Source organism: Oncorhynchus nerka, linkage group LG22 (assembly GCF_034236695.1).
Source record: "Oncorhynchus nerka isolate Pitt River linkage group LG22, Oner_Uvic_2.0, whole genome shotgun sequence".
Taxonomy (NCBI): Eukaryota; Metazoa; Chordata; class Actinopteri; order Salmoniformes; family Salmonidae; genus Oncorhynchus; species Oncorhynchus nerka.
In genome coordinates, this window is record NC_088417.1 from 94,494,595 (window position 1) to 94,511,249 (window position 16,655).

At 42.7% G+C, this 16,655-nt stretch overlaps 1 protein-coding gene across 1 annotated transcript; it reads left to right on the forward strand.

Annotated features, from left to right (window-relative positions):
- Window positions 1-8,602: 8,602 nt before the first annotated feature.
- zgc:86839 (CKS domain-containing protein) lies at window positions 8,603-16,655 on the forward strand. Its single transcript, XM_029628597.2, has 3 exons — window positions 8,603-8,795; window positions 12,986-13,113; window positions 15,685-16,655. Exons 1-3 carry the CDS (start codon window positions 8,704-8,706, stop codon window positions 15,726-15,728), a joined length of 264 nt encoding a protein of 87 aa, XP_029484457.1. The 5' UTR covers window positions 8,603-8,703; the 3' UTR covers window positions 15,729-16,655.

Sequence of the window (16,655 nt, forward strand, 5' to 3'; positions counted from 1 at the left end):
GGGTGTGTGACACTGAACCTGTACTGTCCCTATCGACTTTTGCAAAGTGACCAATTTGCCTATATAACTATATAAAATCATAAATTGATAGCTTGTTACAGCATGCCTCACGTCAGTCATTTTTTTCCCTTCCGAAAGTGCATAAGAACCCTACTCAGTCTCCACCCAGACCTATTATCGGTGGCATATGATCAGTCATAGAGCCCCTTTAGAAAAGAATAGATTTTTTTGTGAAAGATTTCCTTTTTTAAGTCACCGTCCATTTTAAAAGACACAAAAGATTTACTCAAATGCTTAAATGGCTGTCAACTTGAATCAGATGTACTGCTCATTACACTAGATGTGGCCAGTCTGTACACCTGCATGGGGTGGCAGAGTAGCCTAGTGGTTAGAGCGTGGAACTAGTAACCGGAAGGTTGTGAGTTCAAACCCCTGAGCTGACAAGGTACGAATCTGTCGTTCTGCCCCTGAACAGGCAGTTAACCCACTGTTCCTAGGCCGTCATTGAAAATAAGAATTTGGTTAAATAAAGGTAAAAAAATAAAAAAAATAAAAGAATTCCCCATGCTGAAGGTCTACAATCGATTGCCAAAGTCATGTGGTGAATCTGCCTAATGACTTTCTGTTGGAGCTGTTGAACTTGGTACTTACAAATGACAATTTCAAGTTTGATGAGGAATTCTACCTACAAACCAAAGGCACAGCAGTAGGCTCAAATTACGCAAACCTTGTCTTGGGAGACAGTTTATGTTCATTAAGGTGTTCCAAATGTTTTGTATACGTTAACATTGCCAAAATAATAAAAATAAAATATTAAGATGGGCAAAAGAACACAAACACTGGACAGAGGAACTCTGCCTAGAAGGTCAACATCCCGGAGGCACCTCTTCACTTTAGACGTTGAGACATTGAGCCACTACATAAAGAGAGACCTAAGACAACAACATAGCCTGGCAGCAACACATGAAAATACAGCCTGGCAGCAACACAACATAAAAAACAACATGGCAGCAGCACAACATGGCAGCAGCACAACAAGGTAGCAGCACAAAACATGGTACAAACATTATTGGGCACAGACAACAGCACAAAGGGCCAGAAGGTAGAGACAACAATACATCATGCGAAGCAGCCACAACTGTCCGTAAGAGTATCCATGATTGAGTCTTTGAATGAAGAGATGGAGATAAAACGGCCCAGTTTGAGTGTTGTTTTTTCCCAGCTCGTTCCAGGCACTCGCTGCAGCGAATTGAAAAGAGGAGCGACTCAGGGATGTGTGTGCTTTGGGGACATTTAACAGAATGTGACTGGCAAACGGGTGTTGTATGTGGAGGATGAGGGCTGCAGTAGGTGTCTCAGATAGGGGGGAGCGAGGCCTAAGAGGGTTTTATAAATAAGCATCAAGTGTGTTTTTTTACTGAGAGTTGACAGATGGCACATGTCTGGAAGGATGTGGGTGGAGAGTGTGGATAGATGGGTGTAGATGGGTTTGGTTGAAGAAATTCCCTCTTCCCCTACCCCTTCCCCCTAAAATGTAATGTAATTGCCACATTTTACCCTGTCATCCAAAATCAAATAAAATGGAATATTTTATAAGTGAGAAGCTAAGTCAAAATAAGATTGCATGATATTAATTAGTCTTTAAACATCTTTTCACTACTGCCCAAACATAGTCATCGTCCACTTAAGCCAGCATTCCCTGTTTTTAGTTTTAAGATTTTAAGGTAAAGCACTTTGGATGAAGTGTCATAAATGTGCCACAGGATGTCTTATTGTGGTTATTTATGTGTTTGTACTGTACGTACAATAAGCTATCCAATATTCTTAAATCTGATATGGGTTGAAGTTACTATTATTAATCCTGAGTCAAGTCTTCGAGCTCCCGAGTGGCGCAGCGGTCTAAGGCACTGCATCTCAGTGCTAGAGGCGTCACTACAGACCCCGGTTCGATTCCAGGCTGTATCACAGCGATCTAAGGCACTGCATCTCAGTGCTAGAGGCGTCACTACAGACTCTGGTTTGATTCCCAGCTGTGTCACAACCAGCTGTGATTGGGAGTCCCATAGGGCAGCGCACAATTGGCCCAGCGTCGTTCCCATTTGTTCTCTCTGGTATAAAATAAAGATTAATTTTACTCATAAAATAAAGATTGTCCACAGACATATGTTAAATACTCAGGCCCTGGCTCATTGGAAGAGAGGGCAGGAGTCAGAGAATTAAGGCCTGAGGCTACAGCCCACTAGTCAGATCTTCAACCTAAACCTAACATTAGATAAAGGGAACCCGAGTGAACAAATAACACAATTACATACTTATTTAAAACTCTCTATGTAGGTATTGTGGACTACAGTTTATCATGCGATTCTCTACCTCAGGCGAGCAATAGCTTAAGACTTCCCTAGATATCGTGCACCAGCTGTTATTTACAAAAATGCCGGTACAGCATATAACCAGCCAGCTGTATGTTGATAGTGTCGTCGTTCAGCGACGTCTCCGTGAAGCATAAGATATTACAGTTTTGAATGTCCCGATGGTAGTTTAATCTTCTGCGTAGGTCATCAATTTTATTCTCCAAAGATTGCAAGTTTGCTAGCAGAATGGAAGAAAGTGGGGGTTTATTCAATAACCTACGAATTCTCAGAAGGCATCCCAACCTCCGTCCCTTTTTTCTCCTCCTCCTCTTCACGCAAATCACAGGGATCTGGGCCTGTTCCCAAGAAAGCAGTATGTCGTTCGCTTCGGCCTCGTCAGACTCGTTAAATAACAAAAGTATTCTGCCATTCCGTGGTGAGTAATCGCAGTCCTGATGTCCAGAAGTTATATTCGGTCATAAGAGATGGTAACGGCAACATTATGCACAAGTAAAAAAACAAATTACAAACAACGCAAATAAACAAACAAAGAAACACAATCAGTTGGGGGCACAAAAAAGCAGATTGTGGGACTAACTTATGTCCACTAGCTACTACTAGCTAGCATGATTATAGCCAGTAACAAGGTAGAGCTAGCTAACGAGCCTGCTAGTTAGTCAGTAGCCAGCCAGTTAGTTATATTTAGCCAGCTAGTGCAAGCTAACTTTGTTCAGTTGTTGAGTTTGTTATATTGGCATGTTAACTACATAATAAGTTATGCATCTTAGCATGAGTACTTTTATCTTCCAGTCACATTCACAGTCTAATCCTTTCTTTGTGCTGCCAACCTAAGCGGTAAACACCCCTCCCCCCTAATCTTGTGAATATTATATAAGGGGAATAGTACATCCGGGTATGAACAAAAGGAAAAACACAAATCGAACAAATTATAAATGTTGTTGTTATTTATTTTTCCGTTATACCATGTCCAATTTGGACACAATAAATGGGAAAACAAGACTGCAGATTTTAGAAATGAAAAAAAGAGCCGTTTTCTGTTTTTCCACTCTCTGTTTTGCCTCGGGAATTCAAAATATCAAAAGATATACGGACCATGGGCCTACCTGGATTTCCTTTTTGTTTTGGCCTTGCAGTACCACTGACATGTATTTCACCTTTATTAAACCAGGTAGGCTAGTTAAGAACACCTTTATTTAACCAGGTAGGCTAGTTGAGAACACCTTTATTTAACCAGGTAGGCTAGTTGAGAACAAGTTCTCATTTACAACTGCGACCTGGCCAAGATAAAGTAAAGCAGTTCGACACATTCAACAACACAGAGTTACGCATGGAATAAACAAACATACAGTCAATAATACAGTGGAAAAAGTATATATACAGTGTGTGCAAATGAGGTAAGATAATGGAGGTAAGGTAATAAATAGGCCATGGTGGCGAAATAATTACAATATACCAATTAAACACTGGAATGATAGATGTGCAGAAGATGAATGTGCAAGTGGAGATACTGGGGTGCAAAGGAGCAAGATAAATAAATAAATACAGTATGGGGATGAGGATGAGGTAGTTAGATGGGCTATTTACAGATGGGCTATGTACAGCTGCAGTGATCTGTGAGCTGCTCTGACAGCTGGTGCTTAAAGCTAGTGAGTGAGATATGAGTCTCCAGCTTCAGTGATTTTTGCAGTTCGTACCAGTCATTGACGGCAGAGAACTGTAAGGAAAGGTGGCCAAAGGAGGAATTGGCTTTGGGGATGACCAGTGAGATATACTGTACCTGCTGGAGTGCGTGCTATGGGTGGGTGCTGCTATGGTGACCAGTGAGCTGAGATAAGGCGGGGCTATACCTAGCAGAGACTTGTAGATGACCTGGAGCCAGTGGGTTTGGCGACGAGTATGAAGCGAGGGCCAGCCAACGAGAGCATACAGGTCGCAGTGGTGGGTAGTATATGGGGCTTTGGTGACAAACCGAATGGCACTGTGAAAGACTGCATCCAATTTGTTGAGTAGAGTGTTGGAGGCTATTTTGTAAATGACATCGCTGAAGTCGAGGATCGGTAGGATGGTCAGTTTTACGAGGGTATGTTTGGCAGCATGAGTGAAGGATGCTTTGTTGTGATTCTAGACTTAATTTTGGTTTGGAGATGCATAATGTGAGTCTGGAAGGAGAGTTTACAGTCTAGCCAGAAACCTAGGTATTTGTAGTTGTCCACATATTCTAAGTCAGAACCGTCCAGAGTAGTGATGCTGGATGGGCGGGCAGGTGCGGGCAGCGATCGGTTGAAGAGCATGCATTTAGTTTTACTTGCATTTAAGAGCAGTTGGAGGCCACGGAAGGAGAGTTGTATGTCATTGAAGCTCGTCAGGAGGTTAGTTAACACAGTGTCCAAAGAATGGCCAGAAGTATACAGAATGGTGTCATCTGCGTAGAGGTGGATCAGAGAATCACCAGCAGCAAGAGCGACATCATTGATGTTTACATCTGGAAATGATCTGGTACATGGCGATAGGCAGGCAAACAACCACTGATACTGTTGTTAATTACAATGAATATGATCAAATATTTTCTATTTTATGGACAAAATAGTAGAGTGACCGCACTAACAATGGAAAGTGTTAGGCGGGACCATTCTAGCTAATGAGAGGGCAGCTACACGTGTGAGCAAGAGGCACCACTCAAGTATTGGATACACTGCCGATTTTGCAGGTTTCCCTACTTACAAAGCATGTAGAGGTCTGTAATTTTTTATCATAGGTACACTTCAACTGCGAGAGACAGAATCTAAAACAAAAATCCAGAAAATCACATTGTATGATTTTTAAGTAATTAATTAGCATTTTATTGCATGACATAAGTATTTGATACATCAGAAAAGCATAACTTAATATTTGGTACAGAAACCTTTGTTTGAAATTACAGAGATCATTCGTTTCCTGTAGTTCTTGACCAGGTTTGCACACACTGCAGCAGAGATTTTGGCCCACTCCTCCATACAGACCTTCTCCAGATCCTTCAGGTTTCGGGGCTGTCGCTGGGCAATACGGACTTTCAGCTCCCACCAAAAATGTTCTATTGGGTTCAGGTCTGGAGACTGGCTAGGCCACTCCAGGACCTTGAGATACTTCTTACGGAGCCACTCCTTAGTTGCCCTGGCTGTGTGTTTCGGGTCGTTGTCATGCTGGAAGACCCAGCCACGACCCATCTTCAATGCTCTTACTGAGGGAAGGAGGTTGTTGGCCAAGATCTCGCGATACATGGCCCCATCCATCCTCCCCTCAATACGGTGTAGTCGTCCTGTCCCCTTTGCAGAAAAGCATCCCCAAAGAATGATGTTTCCACCTTCATGCTTCACGGTTGGGATGGTGTTCTTGGGGTTGTACTCATCCTTTGTCTTCCTCCAAACACAGCGAGTGGAGTTTAGACCAAAAAACTATATTTTTGTCTCATCAGACCACATGACCTTCTCCCATTCCTCCTCTGGATCATCCAGATGGTCATTGGCAAACTTCAGACGGGCCTGGACATGCGCTGGCTTGAGCAGGGGGATCTTGCATGCGCTGCAGGATTTTAATCCATGACGGCGTAGTGTGTTACTAATGGTTTTCTAGTTCTGGGCTGATCCCTCACCTTCCTCATGATCATTGATGCCCCACGAGGTGAGATTTTGCATGGAGCCCCAGACCGAGGGTGATTGACCGTCATATTGAACTTCTTCCATTTTCTAATAATTGCGCCAACAGTTGTTGCCTTCTCACCAAGCTGCTTGCCTATTGTCCTGTAGCCCATCCCAGCCTTGTGCAGGTCTACCATTTTAACCCTGATGTCCTTACACAGCTCTCTGGTCTTGGCCAATGTGGAGAGGTTGGAGTCTGTTTGATTGAGTGTGTGGACTGGTGTCTTTTATACAGGTAACCAGTTCAAACAGGTGCAGTTAATACAGGTAATGAGTGGAGAACAGGAGGGATTCTTAAAGAAAAACTAACAGGTCTGTGAGAGCCGGAATTCTTACTGGTTGGTAGGTGATCAAATACTTATATCATGCAATACAATGCTAATTAATTACTTAAAAATCACACACATGTGTGTGTCACATGTGTGTCACATCACATGTGATTTTCTGGATTTTTGTTTTAGATTCTGGCTCTCACAGTTGAAATGTACCTATGATTAAAAAAAAGTACATACCTCTACATGCTTTGTTATAAGTAGGAAAACCTGCAAAATCGGTAGTGTATCAAATACTTGTTCTCCCCACTGTATATCGGTGCATTTGCAACAACCCAACCGCAACTATGGACAGAACAGCTGGCAAGCATATTCACTGTCATCTTCAACCTCTCCTTGTCCCAGTCTGTAATCCCACGTCTAAAACTGATCACCATCATTCCTTCGCAAGAACTCTAAGGCTTCATGCCACAATGACTAGCGCCCCAACAGATCCATAGACGATGCAATCTCAATTGCACTCCACACTGCCCTGATCCACCTACAGAATACCTACAGTAGCTAGATTTCCATCCAATTGGAGACAGATTTTCATGCAAATATTCTAAAATCTGCATATAAATAATATGCGCATTTTACCACCAGAGATGTGTTTGCATCAAATTGACTTGTTGCTGATAAAAGGAGGTGCGTGATGATGTAGTGCACATAAAAATACATTGAGGTAAAATTAGCATGTAGCGAATAAAATATTTTTTAAAAGTTAAATGGGTTTCCATCGCATTTTACACTCTACTGATGGTTCTCACAACTCAATATTGTGTTATTTAACAAGTGTGCCCACTCTGGTATTTGCAAGTGCGCTCTAGCCAACAGCACTATCTGCGCTCTGTTGGCTAACGCACTTATAGCCTATGTAACCTGTGTGAAATGGCTAGCTAGTTAGCGGGTGCGAGCTAATAGCATTTCAATCAGTGACGTCACTCGCTCTGAGGCCTTGAAGTAGTCATTTTCCTTGTTCTCCAAGGGCCTAGGTTTTTGTGGAGCTATAGGTAAGGATGCTTCAAGGGTGTCAGTAGTTGATGTGTGCAGAGGGTCCCTGGTTTGAGCCAATGTAGGGGGAGGAGAGGGATGGAAGCAAAACTGTTACACTTACATCAGTGGTTCCCAAACTTTGTATAGTCCCGTAACCCTTCAAATATTCAACCTCCAGCTGCATACTCCTAGCATCAGGGTCAGCGCACTCTCAATGTTGTTTTTTTGCCATCATTGTAAGCCTGCCACACACTCACTATACAATACATTTATTAAACATACGAATGAGTGTGAGTTTTTGTCACAACCCGGCTCGTGGGAAGTGACAAAGACCTCGTACAGGACCAGGGCACAAATAATAATAATCAATAATTTAACCATCTTATATTTAATACCTTATTTTTTCATTGAAATATGTGAATAACTCACCACAGGTTAAGGGTGTGTTGAAAGCATGCACATAACTCTGCAGTGTCGGGTTGTATTGGAGAGAGTCTCAGTCTTAAATCATTTTCCACACAGTCTGTGCCTGTATTTAGTTTTCATGTTAGTGGGGGCCGAGAATCCACTCTCACATAGGTACGTGGTTGCAAAGGGCATCAGTGTCTTACAGCGATAACACATAATGAAAGGAAACGTTATTAATATCACACCTTTTTCTGAAGTGAATGGTTTCCCCAACTACATTGCCCGCGAACAGCGGTGTTCTTTGATATCTACATTATGTGCAGCGCGAGTGAGGTTGATAGAAACTATACATTTTCACTTTGTCAGACATATTAAAAATGAATTACAATAATGAGATGTTTCCACCAATCGAAAGAAAGGATAGGCGGGAGCTTAACAGCCCACCGTGCCGCTTTGTGGACAACGACTCCCATTGTTAGGGCGGAGAGATATGTGTATTGTCACCATATCTATGTCTTTGGCGGAGTAAACCCTCCACCTTTGTCTCTTCCTCTGATGATAGAATATAGCTGTCACTGCTAGGTGCTATCAGAGTTCTGCTGAAGTCGTACGTTCCATCATTCGTTACAATGTTGCAGGACGCGGCTGCAAAGTGTATGAAAACATAGCGAAAAAACTATTACAATTATTTGATGAAACGTAAATATATTGTTGTGAATGGTGTAATTTAGGCACTTGATTTGCCTAGTGTGGACATTTTCCCCTCATTGGACGTGCACATACTTAGTTATTGTCATGTGATCCCTTTTTATCCAATCAGTGGCTTGGTATAAGGCTTTTTTTTCCTCCGGTAGGTTTGAATCGGTTAGCCAAACGTGTTGCAACGAAGCTAGCAGTGGGGACGTTCGTGGAATACTTTCTAACAAAGTGCAGTGGAATTGCATGTGTATACTGTCAAAGTTGTTTATTGGCAATATGTCACACAAACAAATCTACTACTCAGACAAATATAACGACGAACACTATGAATACAGGTATGTTCGCTTCCTGATCCTGTTATTAACTTGGCTCGCTAGCTAACGTTAGCTGGTAGCTACTATTAGCGTGTGTGGTTTAACTAACTAGTCAGGATCTGTAAGGACCAAAGTAGTGGGACGGGTTATATATCTACAGTTAGATGGTGATGCAATTTCTCTCCCCCATTAAAAAATAAATAAAATAGTGGACAAAATGTAGCTAAGTCACTTTCCGAACTGTGAAAAGCAGCAATACGCAAACCACACGAATAACTATCTAGCCAACTGTATATTCTCTGCCGAAAATGGCGTAGCTACCAACGACTGTCGTTCGTCCTTTTTATATTTAAAATTATTCCAGTGAACTGTTAATATCTAGCTAGGTAGTTAACTACTTCCATCTTTGCTGCTACTAGTAATACTACCATATATAGTAGTATATAGTATTAATCATAGTGGGCAGAGGCAAGTACGAGCTAGCGAGAGCCTATTGGCCCGTTCTAATATTTATTAGCATATTTCCGTTAGGTAACGCCTACTCTGAAGTGCGCGTGTGCAACATCTCAATTTTCTCTTACACTCTAAAAACAACGCTTTTTGTCCCCTTATTTTCCCCTTTGGCAAAGGGTAAAGTCTACAAAAATTTGACCACTCTAACATATTCTAGTTTTAGAAACAGAACTGTTGAGAGCAAATGTTTTATTGATGAGAGAATTAGCAGAATATCGGCCAAAATCGATCTTCTCCCACTGCTGGCCAAAGAGCTTCCTCTCACCACCATATTTGGTGAGTGGAAACCCCAACCGGATGCTTCACACTTATACATCCGGTGAAATATCTGTCTCATTGTTCTGTGCTACTACTTTGTTAGCTCTGGACGTTGTTCAGATGCATACTCACTATTCTCCCATTGAGGGAAATGTGTTTAATGACTAACTTCAATATACTTTCGTAAGTAGCCAATGTTAAGATGTCGCTAGAGTAGAGACAATCATTTATCTATATTCCTGCTGTCAATTCTTCAAAATACAAAATGAGACGTATGAGCAATTTGCTTACCGCCATATCCATGCGCATGCGTCAGATCTCCACTACAAGCATGCGGGTGGATTGGCGCGCTGCAGAACGACGCCTTGCACCAGAGCTACGGCTTCTATGACGGTAGCAACAATCGTTTAATTGCATTCCGCCACCTACTGTGCTGGAATGTACAACCACTCATGCATGATCTGTCCAATTCTGTACTACCATGAAAATACAATTTTAAAAACAAAACAAATAAATCCCTATTAATTTCTACCACACCCCCCTACCCTATTAAACTTGCTGAAACACTCCACACTTATGATTGTTCAGCATGTCAACAACTATTTCAACAGTTACATCTGTTACCCCAATATCTCTTTTGCCATCTCCACCATAACCTTCAACCTGCCATTTCTGCTTTGCACAACCCAAGTCATTTTGATAACCTTACCAATAACAGCTATTAGTTCAACTTTATTCATTATGAAAGTGTCATTTGACACTGCACATTCATGATCGCAAGATTTCTGAATATGCCTTGAAACCATGCCAGAATCAGCAGAAACACCAACCCCGACATTAGGTAGTGCAGGAGTAGCCATGGAAGAGCCATCATTCCACACTGTAGTTCCACCAAAGCCCCTGCATATGATATAACATGACTGATCCTATATCTCTGAGCCTCTCTCTGTACTTGGCATCTACCAAATTGCTACACTATGCCAAACCCCCCCCCCACACACACACACACAATTACAACAAATAACCTTCACATTGCTCCCACATTCACCATAATCATGTTCCCTTCCACACTTGGCACATCTATCCTTCCTTTACATTGACCAGCTACATGTCCCATTCTTTGGCATTTAAAACACCACAATGGGGATGGGACAAATTCTCATACATTGAAACTAAGGAATCCTATGTGTACTTTTCCAGGCAAAACCTTCTCAACCCTCAGCAACACTGATTGGCTTTCACTTATTTGACCCTCTTTCCTACTGATCAACCTTTTGGCCTCAATCACTCTGCCTTCTTTCACATTCTCTTTAATATCATCTATGGACCTAGATATTGGGACCCTAGTGATAGAGCTTACCCTTGGTGTAAGTTAAGGGTAAATGACTGCCCCCTCTCGTTGAAGTCACAAAGTTCAAGGCCGACTGTGGTCATGCGGGCATGGCAGAAAACGGGATCCCCCATTCTAAGGGAAATCTTTGTGGTCAGTCTTGGGTGTAAATAACAATTTAGAAGACCATCACAAAACCAATAATTGCTTCTATTACACCAGATGTATGTCCTGATTATTTTAAAATCACAGAAAAAAAGTGAAGGATAATTTAGTAGCTAATGGCAGCACCCCAGTCAGCCTTTAACTAGAGACACTCGATGAGAGGGGGCAGCACTGAGCTGCAACATTTCCTAGAGTATTTAACCCTTTAACTAGAGACACTCGATGAGAGGGGGGCAGCACTGAGCTGCAACATTTCCTAGAGTATTTAACCCTTTAACTAGAGACACTCGATGAGAGGGGGCAGCACTGAGCTGCAACATTTCCTAGAGTATTTAACCCTTTAACTAGAGACACTCGATGAGAGGGGGGCAGCACTGAGCTGCAACATTTCCTAGAGTATTTAACCCTTTAACTAGAGACACTAGAGACACTCGATGAGAGGGGCAGCACTGAGCTGCAACATTTCCTAGAGTATTTAACCCTTTAACTAGAGACACTTTCGATGAGAGGGGGCAGCACTGAGCTGCAACATTTCCTAGAGTATTTAACCCTTTAACTAGAGACACTCGATGAGAGGGGGCAGCACTGAGCTGCAACATTTCCTAGAGTATTTAACCCTTTAACTAGAGACACTCGATGAGAGGGGGCAGCACTGAGCTGCAACATTTCCTAGAGTATTTAACCCTTTAACTAGAGACACTCGATGAGAGGGGGCAACACTGAGCTGCAACATTTCCTAGAGTATTTAACCCTTTAACTAGAGACACTCGATGAGAGGGGGCAGCACTGAGCTGCAACATTTCCTAGAGTATTTAACCCTTTAACTAGAGACACTCGATGAGAGGGGGCAGCACTGAGCTGCAACATTTCCTAGAGTATTTAACCCTTTAACTAGAGACACTTTCGATGAGAGGGGGCAGCACTGAGCTGCAACATTTCCTAGAGTATTTAACCCTTTAACTAGAGACACTCGATGAGAGGGGGCAGCACTGAGCTGCAACATTTCCTAGAGTATTTAACCCTTTAACTAGAGACACTCGATGAGAGGGGGGCAGCACTGAGCTGCAACATTTCCTAGAGTATTTAACCCTTTAACTAGAGACACTCGATTAGAGGGGGCAGCACTGAGCTGCAACATTTCCTAGAGTATTTAACCCTTTAACTAGAGACACTCGATGAGAGGGGGCAGCACTGAGCTGCAACATTTCCTAGAGTATTTAACCCTTTAACTAGAGACACTCGATGAGAGGGGGCAGCACTGAGCTGCAACATTTCCTGGAGTATTTAACCCTTTAACTAGGCAAGTCAGTTAAGAACACATTCTTATTTACAATGACGGCCTATGCCGGCCAAATCCAGGCGGAGCTGGGCCAATTGTGCGCCGCCCTATGGGAATCCCAATCACGGCCGGTTGTGACACCGCCTGGATTCGAACCAGGGTGTCTAGTGACGCAGCGGTCTAAGGCACTGCATCGCTTAGACCGCTGCGCTATTCGAGTAGCTCAAACTAATAATTTTATGTCTACATAAATCTCCCACCTGAGATGCTTCAAATGAGCTATTGAGTCTTCACATAATGAATGGTGTCACGTGATCGATGGCTTTGTCAATTCATACAGTCTTTGATGAAAGTTGAAGTTTCAGCTTTCAATTGATAATTCCATTGATAACCAGTTCATGATGATTGGAATTGGTGGTCTAGCTAGCTGCTTTAACTGTTACCTACCGATATGTAACGTCGAATCTTAGCCTCTTTTATTGTTCCGTTCAGTTGGATAGGCCTAGCTAGCGACAGTGTAAAGATGAACTCGCACTGGTTTTCGGTTATAAAGTACATAACCACTAACCAGTACTTTTAGAAAATATTCAACCTATATGGACTTTGAATACATTATTTACTACAGTAAAAATGTGTTTATTGTTGCTCTACTTGCTCTTCCAACAGACATGTTGTTTTGCCGCGGGAGATGGTGAAACAAGTCCCCAAATCCCACCTGATGTCTGAGGATGAGTGGAGGCGAATGGGAGTGCAGCAGTCTCTTGGATGGGTGCACTATATGATCCATGAACCTGGTTTGTACCCTACATTCTTTGTCTACACCACATCAATCATGTCTCAAGGTAAATAGCCTGGTCCCAGGGCTTGTTTTCTTTGTTGTTGCCAATTTTCTGTTGTCATACTTGGCATGACAGTGAGTGACCCAAATGAGTTGGCAAGACGGCACAAACAGATCTGGGAGTGTAGACTATATGTGAAGGGTTTGTAATTTGTAAGTCAATTCTTCTTCTTTTATATATATATATATATATATATAAATACTGCTAAAAAGAAATAAAAGGAACACTTAAACAACACAATGTAACTCCAAGTCAATCACACTTCTGTGAAATCAAACTGTCCACTTAGGAAGCAACACTGATTGACAATAAATTTCACATGCTGTTGTGCAAATGGAATAGACAACAGGTGGAAATTATAGGCATTTAGCAAGACACCCCCAATAAAGGAGTGGTTCTGCAGGTGGTGACTACAGACCACTTCTCAGTTCCTATGCTTCCTCAAATCAAATCAAATTTTATTTGTCACGTACACATGGTTAGCAGATGTTAATGCGAGTGTAGCGAAATGCTTGTGCTTCTAGTTCCGACAATGCAGTGATAACCAACAAGTAATCTAACTAACAATTCCAAAACTACTGTCTTATACACAGTGTAAGGGGATAAGGAATATGTACATAAGGATATATGAATGAGTGATGGTACAGAGCAGCATACAGTAGATGGTATCGAGTACAGTATGTAGACAAAGTAAACAAAGTGGCATAGTTAAAGTGGCTAGTGATACATGTATTACATAAGGATGCAGTCGATGATGTAGAGTACAGTATATACGTATGCATATGAGATGAATAATGTAGGGTAAGTAACATTATATAAGGTAGCATTGTTTAAAGTGGCTAGTGATATATTTACATCATTTCCCATCAATTCCCATTATTAAAGTGGCTGGAGTTGGGTCAGTGTCAATGACAGTGTGTTGGCAGCAGCCACTCAATGTTAGTGGTGGCTGTTTAACAGTCTGATGGCCTTGAGATAGAAGCTGTTTTTCAGTGTCTCGGTCCCAGCTTTGATGCACCTGTACTGACCTCGCCTTCTGGATGATAGCGGGGTGAACAGGCAGTGGTTCGGGTGGTTGATGTCCTTGATGATCTTTATGGCCTTCCTGTAACATCGGGTGGTGTAGGTGTCCTGGAGGGCAGGTAGTTTGCCCCCGGTGATGCGTTGTACGCCTGGCTGATGTTTTGGTCACTTTTGAATGCTGGCGGTGCTTTCACTCTAGTGGTAGCATAAGACTGAGTCTACAACCCACACAAGTGGCTCAGGTAGAGCAGCTCATCCATTGATGTGCCATCCTGTGAGATGTGGCACGAAGGTTTGCTGTGTCTGTCAGCGTAGTGTCCAGAGCATGGAGGCGCTACCAGGAGACAGGCCAGTACATCAGGAGACGTGGAGGGGGCCGTAGGAGGGCAACAACCCAGCAGCAGGACCGCTACCTCCGCCTTTGTGCAAGGAGGAGCACTGCCAGAGCCCTGCAAAATGACCTCCAGCAGGCCACAAATGTGCATGTGTCTGCTCAAACGGTCAGAAACAGACTCCATGAGGGTGGTATGAGGGCCCGACATCCACAGATGGGGGTTGTGCTTACAGCCCAACACCGTGCAGGACGTTTGGCATTTGCCAGAGAACACCAAGATTGGCAAATTCGCCACTGGCGCCCTGTGCTCTTCACAAATGAAAGCAGGTTCACACTGAGCACATGTGACAGTCTGGAGACAGCGTGGAGAACGTTCTGCTGCCTGCAACATCCTCCAGCATGACCGGTTTGGCGGTGGGTCAGTCATGGTGTGGGGTGGCATTTCTTTGGGGGGCCGCACAGCCCTCCATGTGCTCGCCAGAGGTAGCCTGACTGCCATTAGGTACAGAGATGAGATCCTCAGACCCCTTGTGAGACCATATGCTGGTGTGGTGGGCCCTGGGTTCCTCCTAATGCAAGACAGGACTAGACCTCATGTGGCTGGAGTGTGTCAGCAGTTCCTGCAAGAGGAAGGCATTGATGCTATGGACTGGCCCGCCCGTTCCCCAGACCTGAATCCAATTAAGCACATCTGGGACATCATGTCTCGCTCCATCCACCAAAGCCACGTTGCACCACGGACTGTCCAGGAGTTGGCGGATGCTTTAGTCCAGGTCTGGGAGGAGATCCCTCAGGAGACCATCCGCCACCTCATCAGGTGCATGCCCAGGCGTTGTAGGGAGGTCATACAGGCATGTGGAGGCCACACACACTACTGAGCCTCATTTTGACTTGTTTTAAGGACATTACATCAAAGTTGGATCAGCCTGTAGTGTGGTTTTCCACTTTAATTTTGAGTGCGACTCCAAATCCAGACCTCCATGGGTTGATACATTTGATTTCCATTGATAATTTTTGTGATTTTGTTGTCAGCACATTCCACTATGTAAAGAAAAAAGTATTTAATAAGAATATTTAATTCAGATCTAGGATGTTATTTTAGTGTTCCCTTTATTTTTTGAGCAGTGTTTATTATATATATATTTATTTATTTGGTTATTTTCTTTCAGAGCCTCACATTCTCCTGTTTAGACGACCATTACCGAAGAACTGATCTGGAACGTTCCTTCCTGTCAACATTCCGTGGTATTCATTGAATACTCGCTCCCCTACAAGTTATATTGTCTGCTGTGCATGAAGCTGTATTTGTCTCAGCAACCAAGCTCAGTCGGATTGTACGGAGGATGTGAATGTTCTGTCACTGTGGCATTTAATGAATATCATACATCACCAATATGTTGCTACTAGTACTACACTAATACCAAAGTGCCTACGATGAATATCATACATCACCAGTATGTTGCTACTAGTACTACACTAATACCAAAGTGCCTACGATGAATATCCACCCTTTGATCAGGTGTTTGAATAAAGTATTGAGTAACATGTTGTTTTTCCTATCGCTTTAATATAATTGTTGTATAACCTTCCCAAACGGCTGCATGGGCTCACTTTTCTATGACTAATGATATGTACTGTGTTTTCTATTTTCTAATTGAATGGATTTATAAGTAGGTGCACCAGATGGTATTGACTAGCTTTTTGTACATAAAAGTCAACTCTGATTGAAAGCTCAGTAAAGATGGTGTTTGCTTGTATACTTTACTTGTTCCCGGTTCTCTAAAGTACCTGTTTTCTATCTACTGTCCACTGACATGCAGGCAGCACGTGTGGCATGACAAGTAGCCAGCCAGGCTACTTTTGGTGGCCAGTCAAACATGTTTATTTTTCAGCTCATGTATTTGTGATCATAACTGTTGATAGAGCCGTACAGCCTCTAATCTGCACCGCTACTGAACCACTGAGGATATCATCAGTCTGTAATACAAACTTATCATTTGTGATTGTCTACACCACATACACAATGGTATGAAAGAAGTTTTGTCACTCTTGAGCCTAAATCAATCTATGGTTGTTTGGCTGTTGGCTTATTTTTGAATGTCATTACTTTTGATGAGAATAAATATATTTTTGAAATTGG

Excerpts from the sequence above, each read along its gene's own strand:
- zgc:86839 (XM_029628597.2), top strand. The coding sequence starts at position 8,704 with ATGTGTATACTGTCAAAGTTGTTTATTGGCAATATGTCACACAAACAA. Across the intron at positions 8,796-12,985 it reads GACGAACACTATGAATACAG|ACATGTTGTTTTGCCGCGGG; the intron begins GTATGTTCGCTT and ends CTCTTCCAACAG. Across the intron at positions 13,114-15,684 it reads CTATATGATCCATGAACCTG|AGCCTCACATTCTCCTGTTT; the intron begins GTTTGTACCCTA and ends ATTTTCTTTCAG.